The sequence below is a fragment of the Theropithecus gelada genome, chromosome 14 (assembly GCF_003255815.1).
Source record: "Theropithecus gelada isolate Dixy chromosome 14, Tgel_1.0, whole genome shotgun sequence".
NCBI classification, from domain to species: domain Eukaryota; kingdom Metazoa; phylum Chordata; class Mammalia; order Primates; family Cercopithecidae; genus Theropithecus; species Theropithecus gelada.
The window spans coordinates 8,303,724-8,319,053 of NC_037682.1; the positions used below are offsets into that span (position 1 = coordinate 8,303,724).

The 15,330-nt window shown below is 55.4% G+C and overlaps 1 protein-coding gene and 1 long non-coding RNA gene across 2 annotated transcripts in view; one reads left to right on the plus strand and one right to left on the minus strand.

Annotated features, from left to right (window-relative positions):
* Nucleotides 1-1,996: 1,996 nt before the first annotated feature.
* On the plus strand, nucleotides 1,997-11,939 carry SLC29A2 (solute carrier family 29 member 2). The gene is made up of 14 exons (XM_025355593.1): nucleotides 1,997-2,130; nucleotides 2,229-2,484; nucleotides 2,840-2,923; nucleotides 3,172-3,253; nucleotides 4,662-4,825; nucleotides 4,979-5,118; nucleotides 5,507-5,641; nucleotides 6,296-6,393; nucleotides 6,617-6,701; nucleotides 7,898-8,031; nucleotides 8,233-8,338; nucleotides 8,443-8,528; nucleotides 10,046-10,245; nucleotides 10,911-11,939. Exons 3-14 carry the CDS (start codon nucleotides 2,895-2,897, stop codon nucleotides 11,020-11,022), a joined length of 1,371 nt encoding a protein of 456 aa, XP_025211378.1. The 5' UTR covers nucleotides 1,997-2,130; nucleotides 2,229-2,484; nucleotides 2,840-2,894; the 3' UTR covers nucleotides 11,023-11,939.
* The window catches only part of LOC112605753, a 26,198-nt gene continuing 21,577 nt past the window's right edge, over nucleotides 10,710-15,330 (minus strand). Inside the window, exon 2 of the long non-coding RNA XR_003115561.1 lies at nucleotides 10,710-11,189. This is a non-coding gene — a long non-coding RNA (uncharacterized LOC112605753). The remainder of the gene's footprint in view (nucleotides 11,190-15,330) is intronic.

The window sequence follows — 15,330 nt, forward strand, 5'->3', positions numbered from 1 at the left end:
CGAGACGGGCGGATCACGAGGTCAGGAGATCGAGACCATCCTGGCTAACACGGTGAAACCCCATCTCTACTAAAAATACAAAAAACTAGCCGGGCGAGGTGGCGGGCGCCTGTAGTCCCAGCTACTCGGGAGGCTGAGGCAGGAGAATGGTGTGAACCCGGGAGGCGGAGCTTGCAGTGAGCTGAGATCCGGCCACTACACTCCAACCCTGGGCGACAGAGCAAGACTCTGTCTCAAAAAAAAAAAAAAAAAAGAAAAGAGGCTGGGTGCGGTGGCTCATGCCTGTAATTCCAGTGCTTTAGGAGGCTGAGACGGGCAGATCACCTGTGGTCACGAGTTCAAGACCAGCCTGGCCAACATGGCGAAATCCCATCTCTACTAAAAATAAGAAAATTAGACAGGCATCGTGGCACACACCTGTAATCCCAGCTACTCAGGAGGCTGAGGCAGGAGAATTGTGTGAGCCCAGGAGGTGGAGGTTGCAGTGAGCCAAGATCCCACCACTGCACTCCGGTCTGGGCAACAGAGAGAGACTCCGTCTCAAAAAAAAAAAAAAAAAAAAAAAAAAAAAAAACCTGGCAAACTAGTGGTCTCTGAGTGGCCAGTTTCACTGCACGCCGGTATCCCATGTGATTTTGTAGCCGTGGATTCATTGCAGTTTTATAAAGAAGGGCAAGCAGCTGACAGCTTCACATACCATGAATAGTAACACATTCACACATACCATGTTATTACCAAACACTTTTCTTTATGATTCCTCTGCAGTACAATCAGGATATTATCTGAACATCAAATATTATTGTGTATAGGTAGGGTTTGTTCTATATGAGTTTCATTGCAGGATAGTAACAAAATATTTATTACAAGAATGACGGAATCGGCCCCAGCTGAACGTCTGTGCTTTGAAATGAAATCTGAACTCCTTAATCAGTCCTCAGGCTTGCCATAACCAGCCTGGCTGTTGTAGAGGCTCTGTCCCCTCCTCCCACCAATGCCAGCCAAAGGGATTTATTTGTATGTCCCAGAATGTGTCAGCACTCTCTTGTCCCTTGTCTTGGGACAGGCTGTTCTCTCCCTGAAATGCCCTCATCCTCTCCCTTCACTGTCTCAACAAATTCACTGCTCCCCAGCCTCCATTCTCAAGTCCTTCCTTCACAACCTGTGCCATAGCTGTGCTGCACCAGCAGCCTCACTTGATTTTCTTAAAATAACTCATTTTCCATCAATAAATGGATTTTTCAGAGAAAAGTTGATATCATAATCATAAATAGGAAACCAGTATGAGTAGCCCTGAAAATAAAGTTGCTATAAAAATAAATATAAGACAAATACAAGTTAATAAATTTTCATAGAATTGTCAGCAGACCCTCTGAGGCTGAGGGGAAGGGATGGGGAGGCAGATTAAGAAGTGTTAGCAACCTGTTAACACCCTTGACATATCCAGAGGCTTGAAAGAAAATGGAAAGAATAACTTTCTCTTTCGGTGTAATTTAATGCTGTCCCTTTTCTCCCTAAAATCACCTGCATTTCACTGCAACCCATTTATCACTCAACGGCGCTAGATGCTGCCAGTAAACCAATGGACCAGACAAGCACAGCCTATGCCCCTACAGACTCACAGTCGCCTGGAGGAAAAACATAAGCAACCCGGGAATGGCTATAAAATGTCATTGCTTGAGAAAATAGTTTCTGGCCGGGCGTGGTGGCTCACGCCTGTAATCCCAACACTTTGGGAGGCCGAGGCGGGCGGATCACCTGAGGTCACGAGTCAGAGACCAGCCTGGTCAAAAGACGAGTTCGAGACTAGACTGGCCACCTCTTTAGTAGAGATGGTGAAGGCCCGTCTCTACTAAAAATACAAAAATTAGTCGGAGGTGGTGGCATGCGCCTGTAGTCCCAGCTACTCCGGAGGCTGAAGCACCAGAATCGCTTGAACCTGCCTGGGAGGGGGAGGTTGCAGTGAGCCAAGACCACGCCACTGCACTTCCGCCTGGGCGACAGAGCGACACTCTGTCTCAAAAAAAAGGAAAAGAAAATAGTTTGTGGTTCGGGGCCTCTCACTTCTCCAGCGTCCCCGATACGCCCGGGGAATGCAGAGAACCCACACCTATTCGTAGATTATGAGTAGGAGCAAATTAATGATTTATAGTCTTTTGAAAGTTTTTTTTTTTTTTTTTTTTTAAACATAAAAAGAGTGGGGAGTTGAAAGTAATGCTGTTTTTTTCCAGGCACTCCCGGGGACCCAGCGCGGCGAAGCCTGCCAGGATCGCGGGCGACCGGCGGCGGCTCCAGTTCCCCGGTCCGGGCCCGGCTTGGGTTACGCTCTGGGTGGGGGCTCCGCAGCGGCTCCCTAGTTAGGGGGCGCCCCAGTGGGCTCCAGCTTTAGGGGTCGCTGGAGCGGCTCTGGCATCACCTCGGAGTTGACGAAGCTGGAAGAGCCCCGCGCCAGTGCTGCCCCTACAGAGCTCTCAGCGAGGGGTGGAGGTGAGGTTACCCCCAGCCCCTACCCCCGCCTTCCCCTCCGGCGCCCGCGGAGAGGACTGGGGGCTGCGGGGAGGGGTTGTGCCGTGAGCTGGCGGGTTCCGGAGGCTCCGAGGTGGGGCGGGGCCCGAGCCGGAGTCTACAGTTCCTGCGGCGGGTGCGGGAAGGAAAGACTGGTGGCGCGACCCTCTGTCCCCGCCCCGGGGGCGGAGCCCAGGTCCCAGCCTGCGGAGCGCGAGACCCGCCGAAATCCGCCGGAGGCTACCTGTGCGGCTCCTGCAGCCCTGCACCGGGATCTAGGGAGACCCGCCCCCCGCCCCCCGCCCCACCGGTGCTGCGGCCCTCGGCCCCAGCGCAGGTGCTGGTGGGGCTTCTCTGTCCCTTTCACCCCAGGCGCATCCGCTGCGACGGCCATGGCGCGAGGAGACGCCCCGCGGGACAGGTGAGTGGGCCCGGGTGGGTGCGGACCGGGACCCAAGTGACCGGGGGCGTTGCAGACCCGCTCCCTGGAGGCGCTCCGAGGCGCAGAGAAGACCGGATCGAACTACAATTCCCATCAGCCGACTCCCTCTGCCGCCAGAGCTGGGGTGATGGGGGTTGTAGTCCGCTACGGAGGGGGCGGCCTGGGAGGCGGGAGGGCCCGCGGAGGCGGGTGCGTCCTCGGGGTGACCTTCCCACCGATCCCCACAGCTACCACCTGGTCGGGATCAGCTTCTTCATCCTGGGGCTGGGCACCCTCCTTCCCTGGAACTTCTTCATCACCGCCATCCCGGTGAGACTCCTGGCGGCGTGGCAGCCTCGTGGCCACAGCCAGCACCCCTTCCTCCAGCCCTTTGGGATGAGGTTTACCGGGCGCTTCCTTACCGCGCACCTGTGACCCCTCGTTGAGCTCATTTATGGGCTGAAGCTCGGAGCCACAGAGAGGGCAATGCTTCCCGCATGACTAGGAAAGCAGAACTTCAGGAATGTCCACATCTCAGAGGGCCAAGGCCACCAGCCCACAGGGTCTGGAATGAGCAAAGGCGCTGCCCACCCACCTCCTCTATGTGTCGTTATTCCTGAGTCAGTCACCCCAAAAGTCGGTTATCGAACGTTTGATTTTTCTTTGAAATACCATGAATTTCACTCATTCATGCATTCATTCATTCAACAAACGTTTAATGTGCACCTACTGTGGAGAAGGCACTGGGGACACAGGAGGAAACAGCAGGGAGTGTCTTCAGGGAAGGCAGAAATATGGGGTTTGCATTGTCTTTGGGACCGGGTTATTCATCTGTATTCACTGCAACAACTTTGCAAATGCCTCTTGGGTACTGGCTCTGTGCTGGGCCCTGGAAACCCAGAGATGAATCAGCCCCTGGTCTTGAGAGCAAGAGGGGCCAAAGAGCTATTAATAATGTAACATGATGCGCGACATTCCAGGCTTACAGCAGAGTGCAGTGGGTCCCAGGGGAGGGAGAAAGTTTCTTCTGCTTCGTGGAAGAGATTTGTAAATTGGGAGTAGCGTAGGCAGAGTGCATATGGAGGGGTGTGGTCAGTAGGGCATTCCAGGTGGAGGTGACAGCCACGCCCAAGGCAAACAGGCAAGAAAGGATCAGCCTGTTTAGAGAGAGATCCAGAGCCAGGGCTGCCTGGAGCTTAGCTGGATGGAGCAGAAGATGGGGCACAAAGGGAGACTGGGATCTGATTCTGAAGGGCTGTTCTATTTGGGGCTTTGCCCTGCAGGCAGTAGGTAGGAATGAAGCGGGGTGTTGAGGAGTGAGGAGGTTAAGCAGAGGAGTGGCAGGCTATGTGCTCCAGAGAGAATGCAGTTGGTCAGCACCTAGGCCAAAGCCTGGCTGACAGTAGGTGCTCAATAAATACCCCTGGAATGAATGAATCTAGCAGCTGCTGCACGAGTGGGGATGGGGGCTGGAACCAGGGCGCTGAAGAGAAGGGGCTGTCCAAGGCTGGATCAAGGCTTATGCTGGGGGCTATTAATGCTTGGGCTGTGTCTCAGACTTCACCCATTTAACTCAGTGCACATTCATGGAGCCCCGACTGTGTGCCACACGCTGGGGATAGAACAAGGACATGGCAGACAAGTCCCTGCAGACAGTAGAAAGCAATCACAAGTGAGGGGGAAGGCAGTGGGGGAAGGCTGAGAGGTGCTGACCCTCCGTCACCTCCCCACCTGGCAGTACTTCCAGGCGCGACTGGTCGGGGCCAGCAACAGCACAACCAGGATCCTGAGCACCAACCACACAGGCCCGGAGGATGCCTTCAACTTCAACAATTGGGTGACGCTGCTGTCCCAGCTGCCCCTGCTGCTCTTCACCCTTCTCAATTCCTTCCTGTACCAGTGGTGAGAGGCCTGCCCTGGCTCCTGTGCCCCCTGCCGACGCAGCTTCATTGAGGCCTTCCCCCGTGCCTCCCGTCCCCCAGCCCTACTGCCCAGCCCTTCCCCAGCCCCCTCTGGCCTGGGCCCCACTGATCCACTCTGCCCCCTTCTGAGCAGCATCCCGGAGACGGTGCGCATTCTGGGCAGCCTGCTGGCCATACTGCTGCTCTTTGCCCTCACGGCAGCATTGGTCAAGGTGGACATGAGCCCCGGACCCTTCTTCTCCATCACCATGGCCTCCGTCTGCTTCATCAACTGTGAGCACCTTCACCCCCTCCCCAGCCAGCCCATGCAGGGCTTCAGCCTGGCCGCATCACTGAAAGGGCCCAGCATATCTGAGAAGGCAAGACAGCATCATGGTCACTCATATCCCTGGTGAAGAAACTGAGGCCCAGAGGGAGGGGAAGAGTCACTTGTCTGGAGACCTAGGAGCAGGCTTCCTGGTCGACAGCCCCACAAACCAATGGCTGCACCTCAGAAAAGGACTGAATGGCGGGTGTTGCCCCAGAGTGCCCAGAGTCCCTAGGGAAGCTCACACCTGTGCAACCTTGTCCAGAGTCCCCTGTGCATCCTGCCGACACCTCCTCCAGGGAGCCCCTGAGTCCTGCCTAGTTGAGCAGCAGCCCCCATCCCTGTCTTCCACAGCCTTCAGTGCAGTCCTACAGGGCAGCCTCTTCGGGCAGCTGGGCACCATGCCCTCCACCTACAGCACTCTCTTCCTCAGCGGCCAGGGCCTGGCTGGGATCTTTGCTGCCCTTGCCATGCTCCTGTCCATGGCCAGTGAGTGCACTTGGGTGGCTGGAGGGCTGGGGCGGCCTCTGAGGTTTGGGGAACAGAGAGGGCATGTGAGAGCAAGACACCTAGGTTCTGGGTGAAGATGGAGGTAAGAGGGTGATATGGAAATGGGGATTGGGTCTGGGGCTAGGGAGTGGGGCTCATGGGCCCTGCAGTGAGGAGTAATAACCAAGCGAGGACTGGGTTAACTCAGGGACAGGGGCAGGATTCCTGGGGCCAGTACTGGCATGCGGCAGCAGGTTGAAGTTGAAGGATGAGGGGATGGGTTTGGGATTCAGATAGTCTTGGATTTGAATCTGCTTCACCGCTTACCAGCTAGGGGCACTGGACAAGGCTTGTCACCGCTCTGTGCTAGTTTCCCCACCTACGTGATCGTTCTAGCTCCCTGCTCAGATTATAATGAGCATGCAATAAGAGAAGGCTCCTGGCACATAGTACGTGCTCAACAAAAATGACATGTAGGGGAAAGTGGGAGAAGGGCAGGGCTGCTCTGGGGCCCTGTACAAGATTCCCATTTTCAGTGAAGGGAGGCTGGGAGTGGATCTGAGAAGTGCACAATGGGAAGTGGGACAAGAGTTGGAAGCCCCGTGGGAGCCGGTGGGACCAGGTGCCTCTTCTGCAGCTGAAGTTTTTCCGCAGGTGGTGTGGACGCCCAGACCTCCGCCCTGGGGTACTTTATTACGCCCTGTGTGGGCATCCTCATGTCCATCACGTGTTACCTGAGCCTGCCTCACCTGGTGAGCCTGCTGTTGGGCTCGAGGACCCACCTTAAAGCCTCTTGGATAGAGTCCTGAGTCTGAGACCCTGAGAGAGGCCAGGGGAGGTGGAGGAGACCTGGCCTCAGCCCTGACCCCCAGAGATGACACTGAGGGACCCCAGCCTCCAGGCCAATGATGTGGGCAGGGATCCAGACACCTCAGGCAAGCCAGGCAGGCCCAACACTTTCCTGTCCTTCTGCAGAAGTTTGCCCGCTACTACCTGGCCAATAAACCATCCCAGGCCCAAGCTCAGGAGCTGGAGACCAAAGCTGAGCTCCTCCAGTCTGGTAAGCCCTGAGAGCCACCTCCCCTGGGAAGCCGTTCCCTCTGTTCCCAGCCAGAGCCCACCCCTAGTAGCCTTGTGCAAACCGGAAGATCATGAAGGGAAGTTGGTAGGATTAAAGTCATCCCTGCTGTTGTTTGGGCCTCAGTTTCCACCTCTATAAAATGAGGAGGCAATAGAGCTTCCATGCATGCGAACTTTGGATCCAAAGACCTCTGAATTTGAGTACTGGTTTCACAACGTCTCAGCTGTGTGGCCTGAGACAAACCACTTAGCCACTGCAGCCCTCTGAACCTCAATGTGTCATTTGTAAAGCAACGGTAATGAGATAATCCATCTAAGGTGCTTTGCTCATCGCCCGACCCATGCATGCGCTTCCTGGTAGCTATGCATGTTTCCATCATGAATTCGCTTCGCCTGGCCGGGCGCGGTGGCTCAAGCCTGTAATCCCAGCACTTTGGGAGGCTGAGACGGGCGGATCACGAGGTCAGGAAATCGAGACCATCCTGGCTAACACGGTGAAACCCCGTCTCTACTTAAAATACAAAAAAATTAGCTGGGCGAGGTGGCGGCGCCTGTAGTCCCAGCTACTCGGGAGGCTGAGGCAGGAGAATGGCACGAACCCGGGAGGCGGAGCTTGCAGTGAGCGGAGATCGCGCCACTGTACTCCAGCCTGGGTGACAGAGCGAGACTCCGTCTCAAAAAAAAAAAAAAAAAAAAAAAGAATTCGCTTCGCCTGCAGCCTGGGCTGGAGGAAGGGCACTTGTTTTTTTTGGGGGGGCGGGGGGAAGGGGGTGCGGTTTGTTGTTATTTTGAGGCAGCATCTCACTCTGTCACCTGGGCTGCACTGCAGCGCAATCACAACTCAACTGCAGCCTCGACTTCCTGGGCTCAAGAGATCCGCCTCAGTCTCCCCAGTAGCTGGGACTATAGGTGCAGGCTGCCATGCCCGGCTAATTTTTGTATTTTTGTAGAAATGGGGATTTACCATGTTGCCCAGGCTGGTCTCGAACTCCTGGGCTCAAGCAATCTGCCCACCTCAGCCTCCCAAAGTGTGGGGATTACTGGCGTGAACTACCATGCCCAGCTGAGGATCACTTGTTTTAACTGCTGGGAATTTCCCTTCGTTGGGCCTGGCTGTCAGGAAACCTGGGTCACAAGCATGACCCCCTCCCCCCTCCCCCTCCCCCCTCCCCCCAGATGAGAACGGGATTCCCAATAGTCCCCAGAAGGTAGCTCTGACCCTGGATCTTGACCTGGAGAAGGAGCTGGAATCAGAGCCAGATGAGCCCCAGAAGTCAGGAAAACCTTCAGTCTTCGTTGTCTTCCAGAAGGTTTGGCTTGGGTATAGCCCCAACCACCATCCCTGGGGACTAATGGGGTTCACATTGTCTCCCCCAAGGTCATAGGGTCATAGTGGGTCAGGGACACAGCTGGGCCAGACCCCAAGTGTCCTGCTCCCAGATGGGGCTTGGGCAAGAGGGTGGGGCCCTGGGACTGCCCTGCCTGCTCACACCCCTGCCTCTGGCTCCCAGATCTGGCTGACAGCGCTGTGCCTTGTGTTGGTCTTCACAGTCACCCTGTCCGTCTTCCCCGCCATCACAGCTATGGTGACCAGCTCCACCAGTCCCGGGAAGTGGAGTGAGTGTCGGAGTGGAGAAGACAGCAGGGCGGGGGGTACAAAGGGGAGAGGACGGGAGAGGGGAATTGGGGACCAGTATGAGCTGCAGCCCTTTCCCTCCCAGGTCAGTTCTTTAACCCCATCTGCTGCTTCCTCCTCTTCAACATCATGGACTGGCTGGGACGGAGCCTGACCTCTTACTTCCTGTGGGTAAGCACACCAGGGCTGGGTGATCTGATGTTTTAGGAAGCAGTTTGGGATCCGAGGTCTTGAAAGAGCATGGAGGTGATTTTCCAGTAGTCCAAGTGGCCTGGCAGTGGAACCACTGGCCAAGCGGCAGGGAGCACCTGGGCCCTGGAGGTGTGCAGGCCAGGGCTTGCACCGTGAGCTCCTTGAAAGCAAAAGTCACGTCCAGCTGACCTCTGTGTCCCCAGCATGCAGCCTTCGCTGCTCAGAGAATGTTATATGGAGGTTCCTGCACCAGGTGAGGGACTAAACAAGAGTCTTAGGTTTGGGGTTGGTTTTAGCCATGGTGCTGTGTCTTTAAATGAAATCTTCCAAAGAGACAATACATAAAGCAGGTGAAAGAGGAGCTGGTCTCATCCAAGTCAGGACAGGAGCTGATCTACCGCTTCCGATCCCACTCAGAAATCCCATCTGCCCCCAGGGGGTTCTGGGAACCACCAGGGGATGCTCTGAGGAACCGAGTATGTAAACTGTAAATGCTGTGGAGAGCACAAGCTGGAGCCTGGGAGAGGTAGAGGTGAGCCCCAGGCCGGTCCCTGATTGCTGGGTGGCCTTGGCCCAGGCCCCAGCGCTGGGTCCTCCCTCACTGGCTCACAGGGTAGGTCAGGTCAGAGGAGGTCAGGGGGTGACAGATGGGTCTATCCTATGGGTGGGCCAGGCGTGGTGGCTCATGCCTATAATCCTAGCACTTTGGGGCCGGACGCAGTAGCTCACGCCTGTAATCCCAGCACTTTGGGAGGCCGAGGTGGGTGGATCACGAGGTCAGGAGTTCGAGGCCAGCCTGGCCAACATGGTGAAACCCCGTATCTACTAAAAAGATAACAATTAACTAGGCGTGATGGTACATGCCTGTAATCCCAGGGAGGCAGAAGCTGCAGTGAGCCGAGATCGTACCACTGCTCTCCAGCCTGGGAGACAGAGCGAGACTGTGTCTCAAAAAAAAAAAAAAAACAAAACCTAAAATCCAAGCACTTTCGGAGGCCAAGGCAAGAGGATGGCTTGAGCTGAAGCTCAGGAGTTCAAAACCAGCCTGGGCAACACAGTGAGACCTTGTCTGTACACACACACACACAAATTTTTAATGAAAAAAAGAGGCTGGGTGTGGTGGCTCACGCCTGTAATCCCAGCACTTTGGGAGGCCGAGGTGGGTGGATCACTTGAGGTCAGAAGTTCAAGACCAGCCTGGCCAACATGATGAAACCCCCGTCTCTACTAAAAATGCAAAACTTATCTGGGCATGGTGGCGGTGGGTGCCTATAGTCCCAGCTACTCAGGAGGCTGAGGCAGGAGGATTTCTTGAACCCAGGAGGTGGAGGTTGTAGTGAGCTGAGATCAGGGCCACTGCACTCCAGCCTGGGCAACAGAGTGAGACTCCATCTAAAAAAAAGAAAAAAAATAAAAAGTACTCTATGGGTGTCCTGAGATGCCCTGGAGCAGAGACCTGGGTCCAGGGACCACACTGACCCCAGCCTCTGCCACAGCCAGATGAGGACAGCCGGCTGCTGCCCCTGCTGGTCTGCCTGCGGTTCCTGTTCGTGCCCCTCTTCATGCTGTGCCACGTGCCCCAGAGGTCCCGGCTGCCCACCCTCTTCCCACAGGATGCCTACTTCATCACCTTCATGCTGCTGTTTGCCATTTCTAATGGCTACCTGGTGTCCCTCACCATGTGCTTGGCGCCCAGGTCCGGGGGAATGGGGTGGGGTGGGGGACTGGGAGTGGGGAGGTGGGTTCAGTCTTTGGGAAGGGACTGCCTTCGAGGGAGGCATGGCCCATCTTGCTTCTGGCCAGCCCAACCTTAGCTGTCTGCAGGCCTTGCTGGCGCCCCTTGCCTGGCCAGCCCTTAACTGCAGGGGAGAGGAGAACTGGGCTAGTGAGGTACCTGCCCAGCAAAGTAGCCCAGGCACTGGTTCTGGGGCCTCCTCAATGGGCCTCAGTTTCCCCATCTGTAAAAAAAGATGAGTTGAACTGTCATTCCTCAGGGCCCATCTAGCTGTAAAATTCTCAGTTGAAGGAGAGCTAAGGTTTTGACGAAAAACAAGGTTCATGGGCTATTTCCTCAAGGGGCAATGGAGTGGAGAATCCAGAGAAAATGAAGCTGGCAGGGCAGACAGGTTGGGAGCACTGTGGAAAGGGCAGGCTGTGGAATCTGGAATCCCATCATGTTGGACCCAGAGGCCCTGAGAGACGCCCTTATCCAGCAGCCTCATTTACAGACCAGGAAACAGGCCCGGAAAGACGGGGCCAGTTTTGGTGACAGAGCCCAGACTGGATGGGCAGCGGGCGGTGGAGCTGGGTCTAGGTTTGGACCCAGCGTTTTCTAAGAGCTCCTGTTCCCGGGTGTTCTAGGCAGGTGCTGCCACATGAGAGGGAGGTGGCTGGTGCCCTCATGACCTTCTTCCTGGCCCTGGGACTTTCCTGTGGAGCCTCCCTCTCCTTCCTCTTCAAGGCGCTTCTCTGAAGTGGCCCCTCCGGGCTCTTTGGCAGCCTCTTCTCAACGTCTCCTGCTGAAGCTGAGATCCAGCCCAGGGCGAATAGCGAGCTTGGCTTAGGCCTCTGCTGGGTGGAGGCCTCTGGGCCTGGGGCTACCAGCAGGGGGCAGGAGCTGCTCTTCATCCACTTGGAGTGCTGCGGGGAAGAATTCATCACCGGTCACTCTAACCCTCACCCAGGAATGGGGGTGACTTGCACAAGACCTCATGGAAAGGGTGATGTCTAGAGAAGAGAGGGTGCAGGGCATGGCCGCTCCCCACCACCAGGTCTGCATTTGTTCATCATCACCAGGAGCAGAGGCAACCAGAGGGTTCAGAGTGGGAGGCGGGGCCAGCCCAGGGCAGGAGCTCCTCGTCCTCCCAGGCCTCAGCGACCCAGGGTAAAAGGTGCCAGGGAAGTTGGGGGGACCTGGAAGAAGAAACAGGTGTTGAGGACCTGAGAGTGCTCAAAGGGCCAGGCTCAGCCTCAAGCAGTGTTTTCATTGCCAACACTTACTGTCCCCACTCCACAGAGCCCAGCTGGGCCTGGGCCCCAGAGCCACAGCTAGCCTGCATGTGTGCACTGCACTTTACAGTTTGCAAACCTTCCATACCCACTCTCTCACCGAAGCCTAATTGAGGCCCTTGAAAGGAGCTGGGCAAGGATTGTGCTTCCCCCATTATACAGGTGAGGAAACTGAGTCCTGGGGAAAGTGACTGGTCCGTGGTAGAGCCGGGATCCAACCCCATCTCCCTCCTCCCTGTAGGTGCTGTTCTTCCTGCCCAACACCTGTTTCTGTTTTCCTCAAGGGGTTCGGGGCAGGAGCCCTGGGCACTTACTTCCCCTTTTTGCTGTTTCTCCTTCAGACCCTGTTCTTGGGTCTAATAACAACCCCATTTATTTGTATGATGCGTTCACCAAGTCTTTATTTCCGAAGTGCTATTGGCTCTATTGGCCTCAGTGAACTGGGTGGGGTCGGAAAGATTGTACCCCATTGACAGGTGGGATGACTGAGGCCCCGAGAGGGGTAGGGATTGGTGGTCATCTCTGTGCTGGGTCCTCTGGACCACATGATAGCTGGGGGGTACTGACCTGCAAGGAACTCTGAGCTCCTGGGCAGAGCACCTGGTTCGATGGACAACTATTGCTCTTCCCCTCCATGAGTCCCTGGGCTCTCACTGGCATCCTCTGCCTCCCCAGGGTCGCTTCTCCTCAGAAATCTGGCCTTAGAGAGGCAGTCAGTGTGGGCAGGGCTTTGGCGACCCCATCAGTTCTACAGAGGATGAAGGAAAGTCTGCTTCACCACACACCTGTACTACCCTGCCCATCCCAGAGAAAAGCAACGGTTTTCTGCCCACCTGCCATTGTGAACATTCACTGAACACCTATTAGATATCGGATGCTCAGCCAGCACAGGGTACCTGCTCAGAAACCAGGGGCTCTTGGCATCAAAGAGGAAGATGGGCAAGATATGACCTTGGTTGCTGAAATAAGCCACAGGGTAGACCCCAAGTAAGGATTCATTCCTTCAAGCACTGTTCACAGGCAGCTGCCCCGGCCAGGCCCTGCCTAGGCTGGAGACTCTGAAACAAAGGAGACAGTCCCCACTCCCAAGGCCACAGGAAGCCAAATGTAATTTGTGATACGTCTTGTGAGGGCCCTGCAGAAGCATGTGGAGGGAGCCACTGATTCCACCTGAGAAGTCAGGCAGTCATTCTGGAGGAGGTATTTCCCCAGCTGGGCCCTGAGGGATGAATATGAGTTTGCTAGTCTGAGGTAGAGGAAGGGCAGAAGCAGAGAAGCCACAGAGGAGTTGATCCCGGCAGTCCAGTGGGGAGGTGATGGGGCCTAGACAGTGGCTTCCAGAGGAGGACTGATACAGGAGATGAGGGAGGCTGCCTCTATGGAGGCCAGCTAACCTCATGGACAAGTGCATGCATGCTGACCCAGAGTCCTGGGTTCAAATTGGCCCTTTTCTTTATGACCTGCCTGAGCTGGAGTCCTGGAGTGAGGTTGGAGCTAGAGTACCACCTCTGATGATATTAGGGAAACGGGCCGGGCGCGGTGGCTCAAGCCTGTAATCCCAGCACTTTGGGAGGCCGAGGCGGGTGGATCACAAGGTCAGGAGATCGAGACTATCCTGGCTAACATGGTGAAACCCCGTCTCTACTAAAAATACAAAAAACTAGCCGGGCGCGGTAGCGGGCGCCTGTAGTCCCAGCTACTTGGGAGGCTGAGGCGGGAGAATGGCGTGAACCCGGGGGGCGGAGCTTGCAGTGAGCCGAGATCGCGCCACTGCACTCCAGCCTGGGAGACACAGTGAGACTCCGTCTCAAAAAAAAAAAAAAAAAAAAGATATTAGGGAAACGGTTGTTGGAGTCCTAGGAGTCTCTTGCAAGACCACTAGGCCTAGCTGTGCTGTTTGACTGGGACTGTTGGGGGCAGGACCCCAATACTTGCTGGGTCCCCTTCTCCTTCTCTACCTTCAGAGGAGAGGACAACTGTTGTCCATTGTACCTAAAAGCTCCCTAGAAGCCGGGCACGGTGGCTCATGTAATCCCAGCACTTTGGGAGGCCGAGGCGGGCAGATCACCTGAGGTTGGGAGTTCGAGACCAGCCTGACCAACATGAAGAAACTCCATCTCTACTAAAAATACAAAATTAGCCAGGTGTGGTGGCACATGCCTGTAATCCCAGTACTTGGGAGATTGAGGCAGGAGAATCACTTGAACCCAGGAGGCAGAGGTTGCAGTGACCCGAGATCGCGTCATTGTGCTCCAGCCTGGGCAATAGGAGTGAAACTCCATCTCAAAACAAAACAAAAGCTCCCCAGACCTGCCAGATCCACCTGGGACCAAGAAGGCAGACACCCACCTGCCCACCTCACAGGCCAGACAGTCCCAGGAAACCCACTAGGGCCACCCGTCACCCAGAGCAAGCCCAGTGGAGGGTGGGGCCCAAAAAGAGGACACTTACCCCTCAGGTGTCCTTATGATGTCACAACCTGGGATTCCATCTTCCCATCCTCCTTCCCAGTAGACCCAGCACAAGTTTATCAGCTCAGGATGCAGGGGCTTTGATATTGGAAACATTCTTGGACTGGTTGGCTACACCTGCCTGCCCCTCACCTGACGCCTAGTCCCCAGCTACTGCTGCCTCCCCACCCTGTCACAGCTCTGCCGACAGCGCCTAGTCCCCAGCTACTGCTGCCTCCCCACCCTGTCACAGCTCTGCCAACAGGCCCAGATTCCCGCAGACGCAGCCATTTTCCATCAGCAAACACTTGCACTGCACAGGGCACTGAGCTGGGCTCAGTGGAGAGACATCTTTACCCTCAAGTTGCTGACCCTTTTATGGAAGAGGAGACTGGTAGTTGGAATTCTACTACGTGAGGCCAGGCATGGTGGCTCACGCCTGTAATCCCAGCACCTTGAGAGGCCAAGGCGGGCGGATCACTTGACGTCAGGAGTTTGAGACCACCCTGGCTAACATGGTGAAACCTGGTCTATATTTTAAAAATACAGGGCACAGGGCGGAAGCAGAGGGGCGCAGGGCGGAAGCAGAGGGGCGCAGGGCGGAAGCAGAGACATTGGCGGCGTGAGGCTCAGGAGTATACATCAGAGGAAGCCAAAAGCCAGCTGGAATAGTTCCTGAATACAGTTTTAATCTTGTTTGCAATTATTTCAAAGGGGAGAAATCATCTGGATCAGAATTAAGATGCTCTGGTTTCAAGGAAATAGCATGCAACTTGCCAGATCCGCCTTTGGACTCTTCCTGAGAAATTGCTCTGCCTCTAAGACAACTCTGCCTGTGCTGACCTTATTCACAAAGGACCCACACCCCCTTTGTGGTGAAGCCAAGGAAGTACTCAAGCCCTATAAAAACAGGGTAATATAATACAGTGTGGCTTTTATGTATGTGGAATGAATATAGATGTGGTATAAAGTATCTGCCTGGATCCTTTCTTTAGGAAAAGAGATTAAATGATTTTTCATTTAAAAAAAAAAATACAGGCCGGGCACGGTGGCTCAAGCCTGTAATCCCAGCACTTTGGGAGGCCGAGACGGCCGGATCATGAGGTCAGGAGATCAAGACCATCCTGCCGACACGGTGAAACCCCGTCTCTACTAAAAAATACAGAAAACTAGCCGGGCGAGGTGGCGGGCGCCTGTAGTCCCAGCTACTCGGGAGGCTGAGGCAGGAGAATGGCGTGAACCTGGGAGGCGGAGCTTGCAGTGAGCTGAGATCCGGCCACTGCACTCCAGCCTGGGCGGCAGAGCGAGACTCCGTCTCAAAA